Source organism: Blennius ocellaris, assembly GCF_963422515.1.
Source record: "Blennius ocellaris genome assembly, chromosome: 3".
NCBI lineage: Eukaryota > Metazoa > Chordata > Actinopteri > Blenniiformes > Blenniidae > Blennius > Blennius ocellaris.
The window spans coordinates 14,940,374-14,959,467 of NC_137652.1; the positions used below are offsets into that span (position 1 = coordinate 14,940,374).

General features: G+C 40.3%; 1 protein-coding gene across 1 annotated transcript in view; it reads right to left on the reverse strand.

The window, feature by feature from the left end:
* Window positions 1-19,094, reverse strand: part of plppr2b (phospholipid phosphatase related 2b) — a gene marked incomplete at both ends in the record, with an annotated part of 41,716 nt that overhangs the window by 13,568 nt on the left and 9,054 nt on the right. The window contains one exon of the mRNA XM_080519135.1: window positions 14,429-14,617. Within this exon, the coding sequence (XP_080375261.1) occupies window positions 14,429-14,617 (189 nt within the window). The remainder of the gene's footprint in view (window positions 1-14,428; window positions 14,618-19,094) is intronic.

The window sequence follows — 19,094 nt, forward strand, 5'->3', positions numbered from 1 at the left end:
AAGAAATGGAATCAGAAACTTTCAAAGATGACCAAAAAAACCCCCCAATATAAATGGAGACAGTGATAAAAAAGAGACAGACAAATACCGTCCTCTCTTGCATCTGAGAGCAAATTGCATTGCTTACTTTGATTATAAAGTAGGAAGATCAGCTTGTGCACAAACGTATAAGTCGGTCCGTGTGGAAGCAGTAAGACTTCCAGTCAATACGATAGCAGTTCTCAAGTCTTTTAAACTGCAACTTCTCAACTCTGACAACTCAAAAGACGAGTTAAACATCTGAAGAAACAGAGGAGGTGCAGAAAGGAGAGCATCAATGTGATGGGAAACACTCCAGAGATTTAGTTTTTCCTAATTGGCTGTCTTTGATTTTTTTCACCTATTGTAGCACGATGACAGCTCATTGTTTTTGTCTTTGTGAGCATGACTCTGCACGCTGTGTGCGCAAGAGGCAGGGCGCAGCTTCGCTTTATAAAACACAAGACCCAGAATCACACAGTGGAAAATGTGCTGATGAACGGGGAGGAAAAGGTGATCATCATAATCAGTCTGTCAGAAAAAGGCAGCTGGGTGAAAATCTCCTTTTCTGAAAAGTGTGAAGTGAGACAATAGAGCAGTCAACAGACATCTAATGATGAGCTCCAGCTGCAGAAAGGACTGTAAACTGGTGGAGCATTTTTTCTTTTCTTTTTTTTCATACAATGGATGTATCCGAGAAACTCTGTGAACCATCACTTTCAATTCGCTGCTTCTTCACAAAACAATATTTAGAAGTGGCTTCAGAAAAGAGACACTTACATATGTGTGGAAGACACAGAAAACAGAGAAAGACAGCGATTGTTTTTATCTGTGTCCAAAAACTACATATACATGCACCCTTTTCTGTGAGCAAGACTAACAATCAGGAAGAAGCGATGCAGTACTTAATCGAGGCTTGACGTCACAACATATAAAAAGCAAGTTTTTTATAAACAGGAAGATAAACTCTTCCTGTTTATCTCTTTTTTTCCCCCTCCTCGGGGCTAATTGTGACAATACAGGAAATTTAACCACACATTTACACCATGAAATGCTCACTGAGTGACCCAAGCTTAGTGGGTACTTAATTTTATAATCTGTGTTTTCAAGGTCTGAATCTATCCTGCGTGTTTTTGTCGGAGACATTCACATCTATCCTCTCTCTAAAAATAATGTGATGCTGGGAGCGGCTCTTCGCTTTAGTCATTGTGAAAAGAAGAACAAAAAATCTTGGTCGGGATTACACTGAGTCTACATAAAGCCTCTGCAAATATCACATGACATCTGTTGACATTGCAAGCTCAGTGTTCTACTTTAAACACGCGTCCACACGCAGCCAGCCCTCTCATACACTAGCGGTGGTAACCATGACGATTCAGCTGCTTCAGCTTCATCAGCACCCACACTCTCTCCATCCATTTCCTTCTGTCCGTGTCACTCTGCTTTTATCCAATGTTTAGTGGGGCAGCTTTACCAGGCCTTTCTGGAGGAGAAAATAAGCTAGCAGGGACATCTCCTTATTTTTTTTTTCTTTTTGAATACAAATATAAATTGCCCCCTTTTGCCTCCTTCCTACAATCTCGAATCCCTCCTCACAGTTCAAATCCTGTTAAACTCAGTAAGGTTTTCACTGCAGTCCGAGGAATGACCTCGATATTCTTTTCCCCTTATTTTCACTTCTTGTCTCTTCACATTTTCCTTGTTTCCTTGAGGCTCTCCCTCTTTATATTCACCCAGTTTGTCTCCATTTCTATTGCCTCTGATTCCTTTCTCCTTATAATTTGCGTCTTTTTCCATCTGCTTCGTCTTAAGAAGAAACAGGAGGGACCCTGCCTGGATGAGTGTGGGAAGGGGCCCCGCAGCTAATCTGCCAGGGTGTGAGTGTATTGCAGGATTAGGGTTCTCATCTGTGGGTTAGAGCATGACTTTACAGGCTATCACAGTGGGAGCAGATAGCTGGTCAGGCGTATCAGCACGGGGCTACATGCTCAGCCGTCTTCATCTCTCAATCCTCTACCCAGGGTGATTGGCAGTGACGGGATAAATCTGTGATTATCCCTTATTATCCCTGCCCTTTTTTGCCGCTTCGTCTCATAAGCATGTTTGCTGACGCACTGATTCATCTCTCTGCTTTCCTCTCTCGCCTCACTTCGGGACACGCAAAGAAAAGGACATAAATGTGGAAGCTTGTAGCATTGGGTGTGAACTTTGAAGAAGTAAAACCTCTTAATGAAATGTTTTGGCATAATTTTATTAAGTTCATAATCATAAGTTATATAACTTCATACTGATCGGAAAACAGGAGAAATTATCTCCATGGATATGCTGAATGTTATCATTTCCAAAGTGTTGATTCACATTTGTTAATTTGTTGGTTCATTACAACCAATGATGAAACCTAGGATGAAAAATAAACTTCGGGAAGCTGACTGGAGGAAGTTGAATGAATCAAACAATAGATTTGCACTGGTTTGACCATATTTATTTCCCACAGTAAGAAGTAGCACATATTGTACCTTCTCTCCTCTCAGTTCATCGGGAACAATGTGCGATGACCCAGTTATACTTGTGTGCCATAAATTCCTTCTTTGAGAGGTATTGTTTGTAATGGATCACATTAGTTTAGAGTTAGATAAATTATATGTAATATACATTGGAGCAAAGAGGCAAATAGTTTTTAATGAATCTAAAAAAAAAATTCAACCTAAGCAAACTGTGATTGTGTCATGTCTTTACTTTGTAATACTCATCACTTGTAAATGGTGAATTGATTACACATATACAGCTTTTCCATGGCATCGCCAATCTTGAAAGAGCTTTACATAGCTAAGTCACATTGATCCATTCACACACAGACTCACACTCCAGTGGTGACAGATGCCATGCAATGCACTCAGTCTTGTCATTGGAAGCAACCAGGGTTCAGTCTTGCTCAGAGGCACTTTGACAAATGGACGAGGGGAGAAGTGAAAACTGCCGTAGAGCTGCTGTCTCTCAATGTTCTCTTCCATTAACTTACTGGCCATATCTAGTGACTCCACTGCAGAGTGACCCTGCTACCATTTGAATTCTCAGTAGATTTGACAGCAACATGGAAGATGTCCAACTGTAAAAGTAATGTTAACCTTAGATTATATCCACAGTTACTGTGCTTCAGGCTCGAGATCAGCGTTAGCTAATCTTTATTCCTGTAATTGATGTCTGCATGTTGCTATTTTATCTCGGAAACACCAACAGCCAAACTTTTGCTTCAACCTTGACCCTCAGTCATGTCACTGATCCACAGTGCTGTAAACTCGTACTTTTTTACTTACACTGACACCAATACTTTATAAAGACCTGAATCTGTTCCAATGCCTTATTTTCAGTAACTTGCACAAGTGTGACAGCGCTTGGTTTGGTTTCATTCATTTAACTTGTTTCCTGTCATCTCCATCCTTTCCTCTCCTCCAGCAGATGTCCTGAGCTCGTTGCAATGCTCGCAATCATCAGCTCTCCACTTGCCAATGCTGTACTACTGCCCCTCATTCTCCTCATCAGCTTGCAAGTTTGCCACTTTACTGAGAGACCTCATTATAGAAAACCTCTCTCCTGTACCACAGGCACACAACCCTGGTCCAAAGGCTCATTTACAAGTTTTTAATCCCTTACTACTATTTTTCACCACTAAAGATTCTGCATGTAAGATGCAAACAAAGCAGTATTTTCTTCCACGGGATCCTATAAATATCTGTGATCTATGGACCCATATAACTTCACACTGTGGTGGGTAGTGAAGCACATCGTCATGCATGCACTTTGCCAAGCCAAGTCACAGAAATGCATAAAATCAATCATGAATACTTGTGTAAACACCGCCACATGACAGTTTCATGTTTAAAAATCAGTTCCAACAACAACATCTGCAATAGCAGATTTTTCGCTTCACCAAATTCATTTAACATCACTGTCAAAAGTATTTTTATAGCTTCTCCTCTCCCAGATAGAATAGAATAGAATAGAATTGATTAGAATATGTTATTAATGTCACAGAGGGCTTCTTTGTGACATTGCTCCACACAAAGAATACAGAATAAATAGAATAGAGTTGAAATATACATAAAAAGAAATGAAACTAATAGAAACACACAACAACACTACTTACAAAGAATAATTATAGTCATATTGCCTCAGGATTGAAGGCTTGAAGGCACTCTGTACTGCACTTTGGTGGAATGAGTCTGTTGTTGAAGGAGCACCTGCTGTTGTCCAGAAATCCTGAAGGGGTTAACAATCATTGTTTCAGCACGGCCCTCACTTTGACCATCTCCACCCCCACCGTGTCACTGAGCTTTCTGATGTGTTTGTTGAGCCTGTTGTTGGTGGCCACCCTCCGTCTGCTGCCCCAGCATGCATAGAGGCGAGCGCTCGCCAACACAGACTCATAGAACACCTTCAGCAGAGTGCAGCAAATGTTGAAAAATCTCAGCTGCATCAGAAAATAGAGATGACTTTGGCCCTTCTTGGGAAGGACTTCAGCGTTCATCGTCCAGTCTAGTTTGTGGTCAATGTACACCCACAGAGGTTTTCAGTCCTCCATAATGCCCACACTGGTCCCCTGGCAATACATCCAGCTACTGCAGTCATCAGAGAGCTTCTGGAAATAACAGGTCCCAGTGCACAAGCTGAAGTCCATGGTATAGAGGGTTAAGAGGAAGGGACAGAGACCATGTTGCTGATCATTCTTCCTGACACACATTTCTGAGGGCACTCAGAACCTGCATCGTCATCAGCTTCTCCCCCAGCAGAGCTGGCCTGATGGTGTTGAAGGCACTTGAGAAGTCAAAGAACATGACTCTCACAGTGTTGGCCCGTCTGTCCAGGCGGGCATAGATCCAGTTGAGCAGGAAGATAATGGCAGCCTCTCTCCCGATCTAGATTAAGTCCAGGTGAGGCTTGATGAGGGGCCCGAGCTGCTCCGGGACGAGTCACTCCAGGGTCTTCATGATGTGGAACGTCAACACCAGATAGACTGCACACCCTATTTTCAATTTCTGATTAGCCAAAACATCATAGTAAAGCCAAACCATGGCTACAACACAGCCACATTCACAAACGTACAACAGCTGGAGTCTTCAAATTGAAACCAATAAGAGAGCTCCCAAGCTGGTTTTAGATTCCATAAAGTGCCTAATGGTTTTCTTTGATATATGCAAATCTGTACACTTAAAATCTGAAGGCCCCTAGATTGTAGAGTGAGTCATGTAGATCCCTGGTTTCCTCACAATCTGTTGTTTGGGAATGAGTTTCTCTGTGACACCCAAATCTTTCCTCCCACTCAATAATTCTTTTCAATCCGCCTCTGTCTGTCATGTGTGACTCCATTATTCATAAAGGATTATTTCATGGCTTTACAATATGCAAACTTCTGGTCAATTTGCATAAGGACATTTTCTGCGTGCTTGTGTACTCACAATTCCAGCCTGTGTGATCTAATTACCATGATAATGTAACCAACTGCTGTATGTTGGAGCAAAATGTTGATTGCAAACATTAACTAAATAGATATACCATGTTGTTAAGATCTATGATGACACTTGTCTAACTTTATCGTGTCAATGGACAATTCTGTAAAATGATGTGTGTGAGACCAGATTCCTCCTTCACTGCTTGTCAAAAATGACAAGTGGTTACAATAACAATAGAAGTTAAATATAGAAGAGAGAAAGACGATAAATGAGAAATGCAATAGCTCGGATTTTCCAAATGGCTTCATTTCACTAACATTAGCATAACAATAGCACAATTGGGGGGCATGATGGCGCCATTTTATCCTGTGTGAACTTTGCCATCATCTGCCTCACCTATACCTCTGAGCTGATCTGAGCTGAGAAACCAATTTCCACAAGTGTTTATGACAGAGATGGGAAAAGGTGTTGCCTACAGTTAGATCTGACATTTCCATCTTATTTCCAAGGTGCAATCAGGGAAATTGGATTTTGTGATACTGCTGCATTACGGCACAGCAGGGAAGATAGTTTTGTGGTTGCAGAAGTGTCTCCAAATCATAATTGGATTTTTCCTGGGGCTTGGTGACAGCACCTTTACTGACCGTTAGACCAAAGTAACCCATTCATCATCAGGGGCACAGTCAAGCTGCAGCCCGGGTTTGAGGATTGACACCTTTGCCTCTTGACACCTTTGTTTTTGAACTTTCAGAAACAGGGACAATCAGAGAATTGTTAATGAGGGAAAATTGCAAAAGTGGTGCCACAAAATTCTGTTGTATTGCTAATTCTGTAGTGGCGGATATGGGATGTTAAAGCCTCACTGCAAACACTCGAACCTGTATAAAATTATGAAGGAAGCTTTGTTAAGAAGCATGATATGAAGTATAAAAACAGAAAGTTTACATGGCAGGTTAAACTATTGGTGCTTGAATACAGTGTGAATTTTTTTTTTCCATGATTCCAGCAATTGTTAAAAAAAATAATTTTTATAGGAACTTTTTCAGTGGAAAAGAAATAAAACCCAACAACAGCTGTAAAGTGTAACTGAAATAAACCATTCATTCATCATGAGTCATGGATATAGATTAATGAAACCAAACTACTGGCATGCAACATCATTACAGTGTATTTGATATGTCACAATAGCAATAAGGCAGTTTATCTTTTCCCAAGTTTAACTTAGTTGTTTATATGCATACATGTACGTGCACAAGACTGACGTTTAAAAACAAAAAAAAGAATATTGATCCTCTTGGGGAAATTACTCCTCTTCATTGAACCCATCTTTAACCTTAACTATATGTTCTAGGAGCAGTGTGCTGCAACAGTTCAGCATCTGGGAGCAGTTGGAGCTAAGGTTGGCGGTCCAGGATCAGCAGTGGTGACCTGCCAGCTGTGGGATTCGAACCAGAGAACTCTCATGTCTCTAACTTCTAGGCCACCACAACATGGCGCTTCCAGTGTACCCTTTAGCAACTGTCTTATAGATCACTAACAACATGTAATTGAGTTGTCTGGAGGGTGACGACATCACAAAGATCATGATGCAGTGGGACTGATCCCTTACAAAGCTGATGGTTCTGCCAAATAACAAGCAGAAGGGTTTTCCCTATGACCCCGCCTCCACCTGTCTGGGTATGTCCAAAAAGTCCCTCCTATCTCCTTATCTACCGACTTTACCTTAACCCCGTGGATGACATCACTGGTTAAGGAAAGGTGTTAGGAGGCTTCCTAAAGGAGTTGGTGAAAAGCGATGACATTGGTGTGGCAGTCAGACTGCACTTTCACTTAGTGATGTCATAATAATCTGACGGCGGCGCAAGTTACTGACGTCTGCCAGCTGTGGAGAAAAGAACCACAAGTTTCTGAAAATGGATTACAAAAAGCGCATTTCTTCCACTTTCCCCGGTGCCACTAACCGCTGATATAAACTCCAGATTACTGCTTTGGTAACTTATATGGTCTGCGTCCTTTTTCCAACAGTTTCCATAGGATGAGCGGGTCCCTTTAAATGTTGTTGCCGCAAGGAATTGTGGGGCAGCATGAGCTCGCATCCTTGGCTAAAGGATGCATCAGTGGTTCCGATGCTAAAGGAGGCTCTAAAGGAAGCAACAAGCCTCCTTTCTTTTGCTTATTGAGAATTCGGACAGTCCTTATCATGGCCGCCACACAAAACACTTCCAGTTTTCCAAAAGTCGACAGATAAGGAAATAGGAGGGACTTTTCGGACGCACCCTGTGTGTGTGCTGCTTGACAGGAAGTACCCTCACCGATTTCCTCCTCCTCCTGGCTTTTTGTTATATTAACTCTGTTGTTATATAGTTAGCCAACAGGTGATACCCCAACCCCCCCTGTTTTCCCTTTATAATGGGCAGTGCCCGTTTGGCCCTCCTTTTGTTGTATTGTTGTTGTGTCTTGAGTTTCTGTTTGAATATTGTAAGCCTAAGAACTACCAATTAAACCCTCACTTCACCCAAACTCACCTGGTGGTTGTTATTTCCCACACCTACATTTTCTCCCAGCAGAGCTGTGTCGTAACACCCTTTATGTCCACTTTAGGAGAGAAGAAACTGTCTCCAAACTTCCATTGTTGCTATGTTTTATGACAAAATATGATGTCTAATGTGCACTAGAAACTGCATTTCTAAACGGAGATTTCTCTGCATATTTTTGTTCAGAAATTTAAAAAAATAAGGTCAATATTTTGACTAAAACAAAAAGAATGTGCTTTTAAAGGATCTTCCTCAGGAATATGTTTTTGGTGGTGGTGTGGTGAATGGGCCAAATTTGCAGCAGCTCTTGTAATATTTACAAATCACAAAATATCACCTTTTATTTGGCTGATTTTACCACTAAATAACAAGGTGAACAATCTTTAAAAAAAAAACCTCCAGATTCTCTCCCTCTCAACTGAGTCCTTTGACAACCAGAAATATCAATATGAATATTCTTTACTTTTTTTTATACTTTTCCCCTTTTGTGCCCTTTCAAATCTTCACAGTTTTTTGAAGTTATGATGAGAACAATGAGATTTCTCTGCATCAAGAGCCCACTCGATAAACTATGACATGACTGGATATTATGGTCTGCCTTCATGGTTTACCCCAATCCTCGTCTTTCTGTCAAATGCAGCTTTCTTATGCACATAGCCTCTTCCCAAGGTTTTAACAGGCTGAAAGAAATGAGCGAAGGACAATAAATAGCTGCTGAAAGATAATGTAACGCACCTTTTATTTTTTTCGTCCTCTTTGTAGTCATCTATGGTGGCTTTAAGGCTTCTCTGTGTGTGGGTTTTTTTCTCTAATTCAGTCTCTTCATTTTGTCATGTGCGGCATTGTGAACTCTTTCCGTCTCTCCTCACAGCGAGTGCCCTTGCTGTGCCTTCTCACACTGTTGGAGAGGCTTATATTTAGCAATATTAAGGCAGAGATCTCAAGGGCAAACGTATTTTGCATTATGCTTTCGACCCACATAAAATAAACGAGGAACAAACCTACATGTTACACGGCGCTCCATTTATGTGCTCCCATTTGTATTTACAAGTGTTTGGTGCTCGTTTGACACAGTGCAGATCTCAACATTCTGCTGACGCTCACAATGTGACACATGCATCTTAAGCCTGCAATTACTGTTTGATCCTCAGATTGGAAGCAGCTTCAGTGAGACAATCAACAGGTGGGCCAGGGTGTGCAATCGACACATGCACAAGGTCTCCGTGACACACATCTGAATGCACAAATAATTACCAAATGATTCAAAATAGCTCTTTGACCTGCTCTCTTTGAGCTAGCTTGACATGGAAATAAGGATGATTGCTCAAATGTCATCCGTAATGCACACTGTGTTGGTGCTGAACACATGCAGACTGTGCTTCATATGATTATACCCTGTGTGTCTGGGTGTATTTTATTCAAACTATACCAAAGAAGTCGTCATGAAAATGCTCCTGCTCGTGTTTTAATCGGCACGCACAGACACATGCACACACATGCGCATACACACAAGTTCTCCCTCTGCTTACACACACAAAGGGTTTTTCAGTAGCAGTGGAGGAGTAGATGTGCGCTGTCATCCACCCACACACTTACCTTCACTGTTGCACTGGTGAACTGAAAACCTGCAGCATGTTTTTGCCAAGCACCACACACACAAGCGCCTCCGTTTCACTGTAAACTCACTTCCTCTCTTCTCGTCTGTGCTGTAGCATTCAATGTCATCAAGTATAACACCCGCGCATGCAATCGCACATTGCTGCCCGTCTTGTCCAGACCTGAGAGGTCCAGTGAAACATAGAAGAGTTCCTCTGCTTTGAACATGGTCACTTTCAGGATACATGGGAATCTTTAAATCTGTGCTGCGGCTTTATAGCTGAACCAAATTACACTTCATCCCAATTAAACCATTATCATTGACTTAAAGTGATAAGAAATGTTACAGAAACTCAAATAGTTTTTAAGTAACTGTTCAAATCAGTTGCTGTAAATATTCAGAATTATCACACATAGTCACTTCGGGAGCTTCTAACTGCATCCCACCATCATCTTTAGAAGAAAAACCCAAGCTCAAGGATGTGTTATTTGTGTTCCCTTTATTTTTTTTTGGAACAATGTATAACCTTTTTTATGTGGTTAGAAATGAACCAACAGGATACAAAAAAGTAAAAAGTAACAAATATGGATATAAAAACTAATAAACTGTTATAGAGTGAAAGGTAGAGGGATACTGCAATGAACATCAAACACATTGGATCAGAATTGATTGGAAATTAGACCTAATCTAGGCCTGAAAAACAAAACGTTTGTTTCGGATTCAATGTCAATTGTTCATACACAGAGTTTATCCTTCAGGCGTTTGAATACATATGAACACAAATTTATAATCAGGCTGAATTATTTTGTAATCTTGCATTATTTACATCTCTGTCTTGGTTAAAGGCAGTGGCGTTTCTATATGTAAATACTTGGTGAGGCAAGATTTTAATTCAGGTCTAGTGGCACCTGAATGCCAAAGTAAAGTGGGTCCACAACTTTTAGCCACAACATTTTGACAAACATATAGGCGCTGATCTCATGAAAACGCTGAGCACTGGAGATAGCCCATCAAAAATGTTTTAATTAAAATAAAATAAAATGAAAAAGGAAACATTAGGAATCAAACTGAAGCCTACAGTTTCATAGATGGAAATTCTACTGGTAGACCACCAGCAAAGTTACATACATGTGAGGTTCTAAATAATCAATCACAGGCACAGGGCAATTTCAAATCAGTAATTAACCTCACATGCCTGAGCACCAGGAGAAATCCCACGCACGAACAAGAAAGACATGCCAACTCCAGACAGAAAAGTCTATTGCACTACTTAAACGTTCTTGTTACAAGACAACAGTGGTAACCACTTATGTCACATATTTAAGCACTTTACATAGTTTCACTCGTTCACACACTGACACACCAGTGAAGACCTCCATCACGACTTGCATTACCAACTGATCCACAGCCACTTATGTGATGCTGCAGAAGTGTTTGTGTGCTCTACATTTTGGGAAGAAAGTCAGACAGAAAGAAATTATTTTTGTTAGTATGTTCCTTTTGCCCTTCGGAAATAAAATGATGTTGACATGATGTATATCATGTGTCATAACTTTGAAACCTGGAAGGGTGTGCTCGGATACTCAGACACTGAACTGTAAAAACAAAAGTCTAACTTGAAAAGAGGATGTAAATAAAGTACTTTTCAAAACAGAACTAAAACAAGACCACAAAATCAGTCAAACAAGCAAAGAAACCCTGATGAAAACACACAGTTAACTGGTGTTTGCTGGACTAAATGTGATGCACATCACAGAATTGTGATGATATATTCACTAGTTGACTGAATACCAATACACTGAAAGATTAAAAGGAAAAAAGTTGAAACACCAATAGAAAATTCACACAGTTTGCACACAGAAAACCCCAGGGTGAGGTCCTTCTAGCTCTGGATGCCTGTCACATCGTGTTTCTGCCCCTTTCAGTTCTTTTTTGTCCAGGGTTCATTCACTGCACTGGAGATTCAAGACTTTTCAAAAGAAAATCACAATGCTTGTTTAATGCTGGAGGTGATCGCAGAAAACGATGGATGAAGACAGAGTAGAACATGAACAGACCAATAGCCCATTACAGGGCAAAAACGAAGAGACAGACAACCACACACAGTCACATTCACACTTATGGGAAATCGATAGTCACCTTTTAACCTCGAGTGCATCTTGCACAAGATTGTATCAACGTCATAATTCCACCAGGGTTTGTTTCAATCAGACTGAACCTGTCCAGACACTGTAAACACGGTATGGACATGATTCACAAACTACAACTTTAGAACAATACAATGTATATTTGTAATTGTAGTAAACACAAGAATCTACCTTGAGTGCAATTCACTACAATCCTGATCCACAGGGTTTTCACTGGAAAGTTCAACAGATTTAGGTAATGCCGCTGATAATATGAAGAAAATACGTGTGCTCCATCTATTTTACTGATCCAGATAGATCGACTAATCTTCTAAAACCTTTAGCACGGTCCTTTGTGACTCTGAAGCGTGTGTTGGAAAGCCCAGAAGATTACCTGTGGAGGTTTTCTCAGATATACAACAACATACTTCTAAATAGAAAATGGTTCTCAATAATCGTGGATGTGTACCAAAAGTGTAGTAAAAATTCAAAGTCGTGGTCTTGAGTTTTCATGTGATGAATCTCCAGCTTCAAATTGGCCTCATCAGGTCCTTCTAAAGTCAAGCAACCCTCCAAAAAGGGAAGTAGACTGGAGTGTGGAGGAGTGGAGGATTCTACATTTCCGGTTTGATTTAAATAAAGTGGAGTGTGATCCACTGTAAGGGTAGTTCTTTTTTGTGTGTTAATCCTGCAATCCAACTCTGGTGAACAAAAAAAAGGCTCAGCCAAGGCCAACTTTAGGTCTGCAACAAAGAAACAATTTAAAAGCTTCAAATACTTGTCCTGGAGGTTTGCACTCCTGTAGGTTAAAATGTCCTGCATGCAATAGGCCTAATTGTAATTGGCAGGGCAGCTGCCACAGGATATATGAGGAACTGTAGTTTCCTTGCAGCCTGTACCTGTGAGAGGCAACCCTACAAACGTTTGGCTACCTTTTACAAACTTTAAATCTTTACCAGATCGTAAAAAATACCACTGCCACAGAACAAACATATGTGATCTAAATATGTCTTTTAGCTTTACCTACTCATCCTATTTCAATGTAGTCTGGACTGTGAGCATAAATGTTGAGCACAACCACTGGAATACAACTTAAAATCACTCATGTTGCGTTAGATCGTGTGGTGAGAGGTTATATACCCCATTATGGTTGCGTACTTGTATGTCCCCATCAAAATTAGACACTGAGACGGAAGCAAAAATGTCAAATGGTGTGATGGAAAAGAGGGGGAAAAAAACTGTTGAGTTTCTGGTGGGTTCAAATATAATCTCACGCCTTTACAGACACACTCCACACATGCACATAAAGTTTTTATATTCTGTTGTAGCAAACGTCTGCACTGTCAGCAGGAGAACTCGTCCATTTTCTGTTCACAGCTTGGAGTCTGAGTCAAATTTGATGGAAAAGTTATATGAATATCAGCCTCTTTATTGTATCTGAACAGGGACTCGTGGGATGGAGTGGTATCTTGGAGCGAAAGAGAACACAGATGCTCTGACGTTCAAAAAAGCCGCTTTACTCTCCAGGCAAAATCACGCCACTCGGCTCCCACTCAGCACAGCTCACATACCCTGCTTCTCCCAACCTCCAACTTTTCAAGTGCAGGCAACCCTCTAAGCAAACAACCATACAGAAATAAACACATACACATGTACATCTGCTTTCAGAATTAAAATATTATGAAGTGTCTCCTTGAGGATAAATCAGTCCCATACTCCAGACAACATGCTTTAACACAAACAATTGTTTCTATAGAGATTCTAGACTGAATAAAAAGCCCAGCCCATTGGATAAGACGATTGGGATTGTCTCACCAGCACAGTAGAAAATGACCCAGGACTGGTTGAACATGTCTGTGTGATACTCTACATGTGACCGTGATAAAGAGCGTTACGCCCCAATATGTGACTCAGAGGCAGATGTGTCATGACGCCACCTAATTGTAGGACATCAAAGAGACAAACCCTGAGGGACAAGACAGAAGTCATGGAGATGTAGCTTTGATGAGGATGCTATGTTTCATAATTAATGACATCCCACTGTGCTGATGATGAGAAACTATGGCTGCTTTTATTAAATTCAGCATATATTTCTACCAAACAACAACACTTTCTGCCGTTGGAAACAGCGTTTAAAATGCACACATTATTTAAGAGGACTGTTCAAGTAGAGTAGTTGAGCAATTTTATGTCAGAATCACTGCACTATCATGCACAGACTGCAATTTTGTACTGGTGTGTGAACATTAAAGATAATGCATCTGCACGCACCGTTGGTGACAATAATGAAAATGTCCCTCTTGTGCGAATAAGCAAAAACATTCAGAGCTGGTGTTTTAATGGGTTCTAATCGCCTGCAGACTTGAAATCAGAACAGACTCTCTGTATATTGGAGCTCTCGTTGACTGCTCTGCGGAGGACAAATATAGTGCACGTTGCCATGGTTATGACAGAGAACGCATCCACACAAACAGCACAGAGACCACGAGGAAACACACCTACACACATCTCCCCTCTTTCGATCCATAAACACCACGTGCAGATAAGGAGGAACCATCTGTGTTTCTGTATGTGTGGGTCTTTAGTGCAGATCAATAATGTTGGTATTATTGCCAGTATTTGTCATGCCTGAAATATGTACGTGTGAGCATGGCGAACACCTGTGGAAGTTGATTTTTCTTGTAAAGAAGCTGAGAAAAGACTCACTGTCACGGTCGGGATGGCGGTGACGAGGGAGTAGACAAGGACAGGCGGTGCTTTGCTGTTGTCCTCTGGTCCCGGGAAGGGCTTGGAGTAGGCTTTGTCGAAACAGAAGAAACCCTGGATGTGCACGGGGAACGTGTCCGTGTATTCAAAGTAGTACGCCAACAGAACGGTCCCTGCCATGATGACCAGCTGGAAATAAAACATATTGGTTCCAGCTTTAGGATTAGATCCACGGGAGGGTGTAGGAGTTAGAAAAGAAAAGATGGAAAAAAGAGAAGTGGAGAGAATTGTCACAGATTTTTTTTTTCAAAAAGAGAGAGGGAGAGATTCTGTTCCCTTCACACAGCAAGATGATGGATGCTCCCGTAATGTGTAAAATGAATCAAGTGTGCGTGGAGAGATAGTCTGGGTAGAGGATGAGTGGAAGAGGGAGGGAGGTAAAGATAGAGTCAGAGGGAGACAAATAAGGAGAAGGACGGATAGAGAGGAGGAATGGGAGCAATGACAGAAATGGAGTGAGAGAGAAAGAGAGATCCTTTTAGTGGTGTCAGTATGCAGAGTGGGAGGGTAAAGAAACAAATGGCGAGCCATCAAAGAAAAAAAAAGGACCTATGTGGAGGAGCAGAAGAAGAACTGAAGAAGAATGGAAATGTTAGGGGGGGGCACAGCTGGGTGAAAATGAGATGAATAGTGAAGAAGAAAAGAGAAGAGAAACAACCCTGGTCGAGGCAGAGAGCGTAAGACAAGAGCAGGTGTGTGCGTGTGTGCGCGTGTGTGTGTGTGTGTGTGTGTGCGTGCGTGCGTGCGTGCGTGCGTGCGTCATAAGTTTGTGCTATCCTGACATTATATAAAACTTAAGTTTTACAGAAGGCTCCAGCCATGAAGCGTAAAATATGACCTTCATAACTGTTAAACTTATAAATAATATATTTGTATCAGCAATTCATAACATACCACGTGAGGGTGAAGAGAGTAAGAGGGGGTGATAAATATAGAAAGCGTGGTGCTGTGGACAGATGAGACAGATGCAAGAGCTCTAATTATTCATTTCTACTCCAGTAACCTGCTCTAACACGTTTACCTAATTATCTGCAAAAAAAGAGAACAATAAAAAAAAGTAATTGATTTTTTTACAAATAGCCGGTATGATCTTGCCCTGCAAAAATAAAGAAGTACTTCCTCTCCTGGTGACAGGGCAGAGCTGCCGAACTGTGAATGTGAAGGTCTACCTTGATTGGGATTGGCTAAACCCTCGATGACACTATATAGGGTTTGAGTTCAGATTTGCTTGTAGGAGCAACACACTTTTTAAAAATGTAAACAAGCCAGAGAGAGATGATGGACTTTCTTCACTTCAGGGGCATCATTCCCAGGTCTGGAAATTTTCTTCACTAAATTAACAATCAAAAAATATTATTTTTTAATAATAATAATAATACGATTTTTTAAAATGGTTTTGATTGTTGAATTCTCAACACATATGTTCTTTATTTCCGTACTATCATGATACTTAATAAAGCATCTATTACTGAAATACATATTTCAGAAAAGTATCTGTAACTAATTTTTTGAAAAATACTGGGTGAAATGGTAAAATAATTTTGTATTACACCAACAGAGTAATGCGAAAAAAAGTCATTTAAAATGACCTACTTGTGTCGGCTTTTATACATGTATTTTAAATGGGCTTTTATTGGATATGGTGGAGAATTGTGTTGGCGATAGAGACCACAAAACGGGAGAGGTTTCACAGTGGCAGATGGCTGTAAAAGTGACAAACCCCTGAGAAAATGTCCTGCAGCATGTTTATCCTCCTTAGCAAAGTGACAGCAGACCCACATGGGCCAACACTATAGGGACGGGATGTTATGTGGAACACTTTTCAGCTTTCTTACACGGTGAACAGTCACAATGAAGACAAGAGAAAGACAGGAAAGGCAGAGGAACAAATGGTGACCTAATTTGAACTTGTTTTATCCGATGCTCTATTATCTGATCTGCGACACTGTTTGTCACTCTTCCTTTTGTAACATTGGCATTGCAACCTGAACTATCTAGTATACTATTCACTATGGAACCTCAGTAAGAATGGCACACAACTGGTGGGATTAAGTAGTCACTGATAACATGCATTTCCCAAAGCTCATGAATCAATAATCAAGAGGAACACAAGAACATATCGAGACATGCCAGAAACCTGTGCAAACATCTGCATCCTGAGGTTTATATGTAGGTCAGGAATATCAAGCAGCTCATCTCGCTTTTTTCTGGTTGTCTCCATCTGCACGTGTTTTGTGTGACTTTTTTCTTTTTTCTGTGTGTTTAATGTGTGGGTGTGTTTCCATGTGCAGGAAACGATTGTCTGCAGGCATGTGGGTGAGCTCCCATGTTTGAGGAGAAACTCTGACCCAGGCACGCTGTGTTGAACATGCCTTTCCATCATCCATTCTTCTCTTCCCCAGAGCTGCAGAAGGCTTGAGGGAGTGCAGCGACGGAAGGAGGTGTATAAAGGTGGGAGGAAGAGAGGGGGAGAGAGGCCAACAAACAAGCAACAACACTGAAACATTAATTTAGAGACAGCAAAAAAAAAAAAAGAAGAGGGATTCTAAATGCCAAATTGACATTTACTTTTTCTTGGCATGAGAAGTAAAATCTCTGTTTATTTTTATTGCTTTTCCAGCACAAGATTCCAAAAGATCAAGTATGCAAAATAATTCACACTGAAAAGTTTTTTTTTTTTTTTGTGAAACTACGATGTCAAATCGTGCTTCTCGGTGTATAAAACATGTCAGGCTGTATACATACAATCATTTTGACAAAATTGTAACTCCATTCCATTCTTAAAAATGCTTCTATCTAATCCAAATCTAATTTCATATCCTCTGTAGGAATTTAAAAAAAATATATTGAAATGGAAGCTTATTTATATAATCTTGTTGACTTATATTAAACCCAATAACACTGAATTATTCTAAATTTAGCTTATAATCATTTATTATTGAACTTAAAGATTTTATTTTGGCTTCCGTCTTTTTAAGGCTTGCTTTCAAATATTTGAAATGTCACACCTGCCTCATTATCTTGTCTTAGCTGGGAGATGATTACCCCATGAAGACAATCTCATACAGGCTGTATGATGTTGGTGTCCTTATACATGATTTCTTATCACCCAAAAAAATCAAAGAGCTGCTATACTGTGTGAATGGGATTTTATGAAGTTGGGTACAACAGCAAATTTGATTGTGACACCATTTTTTAAATGCTTTTCTATTGGTTGTTAATACATATAATGAATTGTTTCAGTGCACTGCCAAGTCAATGAATTGATGGTGCACAATGTGACAACAGCCAATCTGCAATCCTGTCCCACTTTCTGACATGAGGATACCGAGGTCTAAGGTATCACAATAGTTCTTGGTTTTTTTTGTTTTCTAAATCTGAGCGAGCGCTGATGTCACAGCGTATCTTAGCCTAAAGGTTGTAAACTACTACTGTCAGGTGATGCAAACTTCTATTAAATTGCTCGTCGAGAAAGAGCAAAATACCACAGTTGTGCTTAAATTGATACATTACTTACATAAAAGATGTAGTAATAAAAAACAGTTTTCTAACCCTAACCCTAACCCTTAACTATAATGTGAATAGGAAACAAAAAGCTTACTTAGATGTTATTTATTTTCCATCCCACATGAATAAATAACCCTTCCCTGTACATTTTTTAGCAGAAGTCGGTTCAATTTGCTATAAAGGTCAAAGCAACGATGAGCTGATGGTTTGTAATTAGTACCACGGAACATCCTGCACAAGTCACCTTGGACAATTAATTTGCATAGATTAATATCCAAAGCATCTTGTGCACAGATGAAACCGCTCATAAAGTTACACAAAAGGCGATGGAGGTGCAAAACAGGTTCACGTCATTCTGTCACGGGTAATCTCCAGATAGTCTGTTCTCTGGATCCTCTCAGGTTTGTCACAATGTACGCTATCATCCAAAAAGCTATTCTTTCAAAATTCTTTTGCCAAAGCTCTCACAAATGAATACAAGTCCTATTGTGGCTGATAGACAAAGTCATGTGCGATTTTGCAGGTGATGTTTTCTAACGAGATTGCCTCCGTTATGTCAGATAAGCCTCAGTCTACCACCTGCTGCCCCCGTTCAGAGGAGCATTCATGAGGAAAGCACCACCTTTATCTTCATTGTTCCTCTGACTTTAGACTGCACTAAACTTTTGTCAAATTCATATTATCTCAAACAAAATTCATGGTTTATTTGTGGGGGTTTTTATGTATCCTGAATACAAAATATGCCAAAGAACAATGTAGCTGTTGTCATGCAATGCATGATGGAGTATAACAATTCATTTGCTTTACATCTATAGCGGGCAGTTGAGCAATCTGGCTTGGGTTTTAAACAAAGTATATATACATTATTCAGTTAGCCTTTCGATCCCAACTACCAGCTCCAGTGTTTAGGGAAGACAAATGATGGATTACACCGTTATGCAATAAAAGCCGATTTGATTGCACTGAATTTTGTCAGCTCAAATTCAGCCGTGAAGTTTATAGAGTAAGGCACATTGAAGAACATGGCCCCTTTTTTAGCTGACCCAGTAAGCTAAAAGGACTTATCAAACCGTGTAATTAAGGCTTAATGCAGATACCT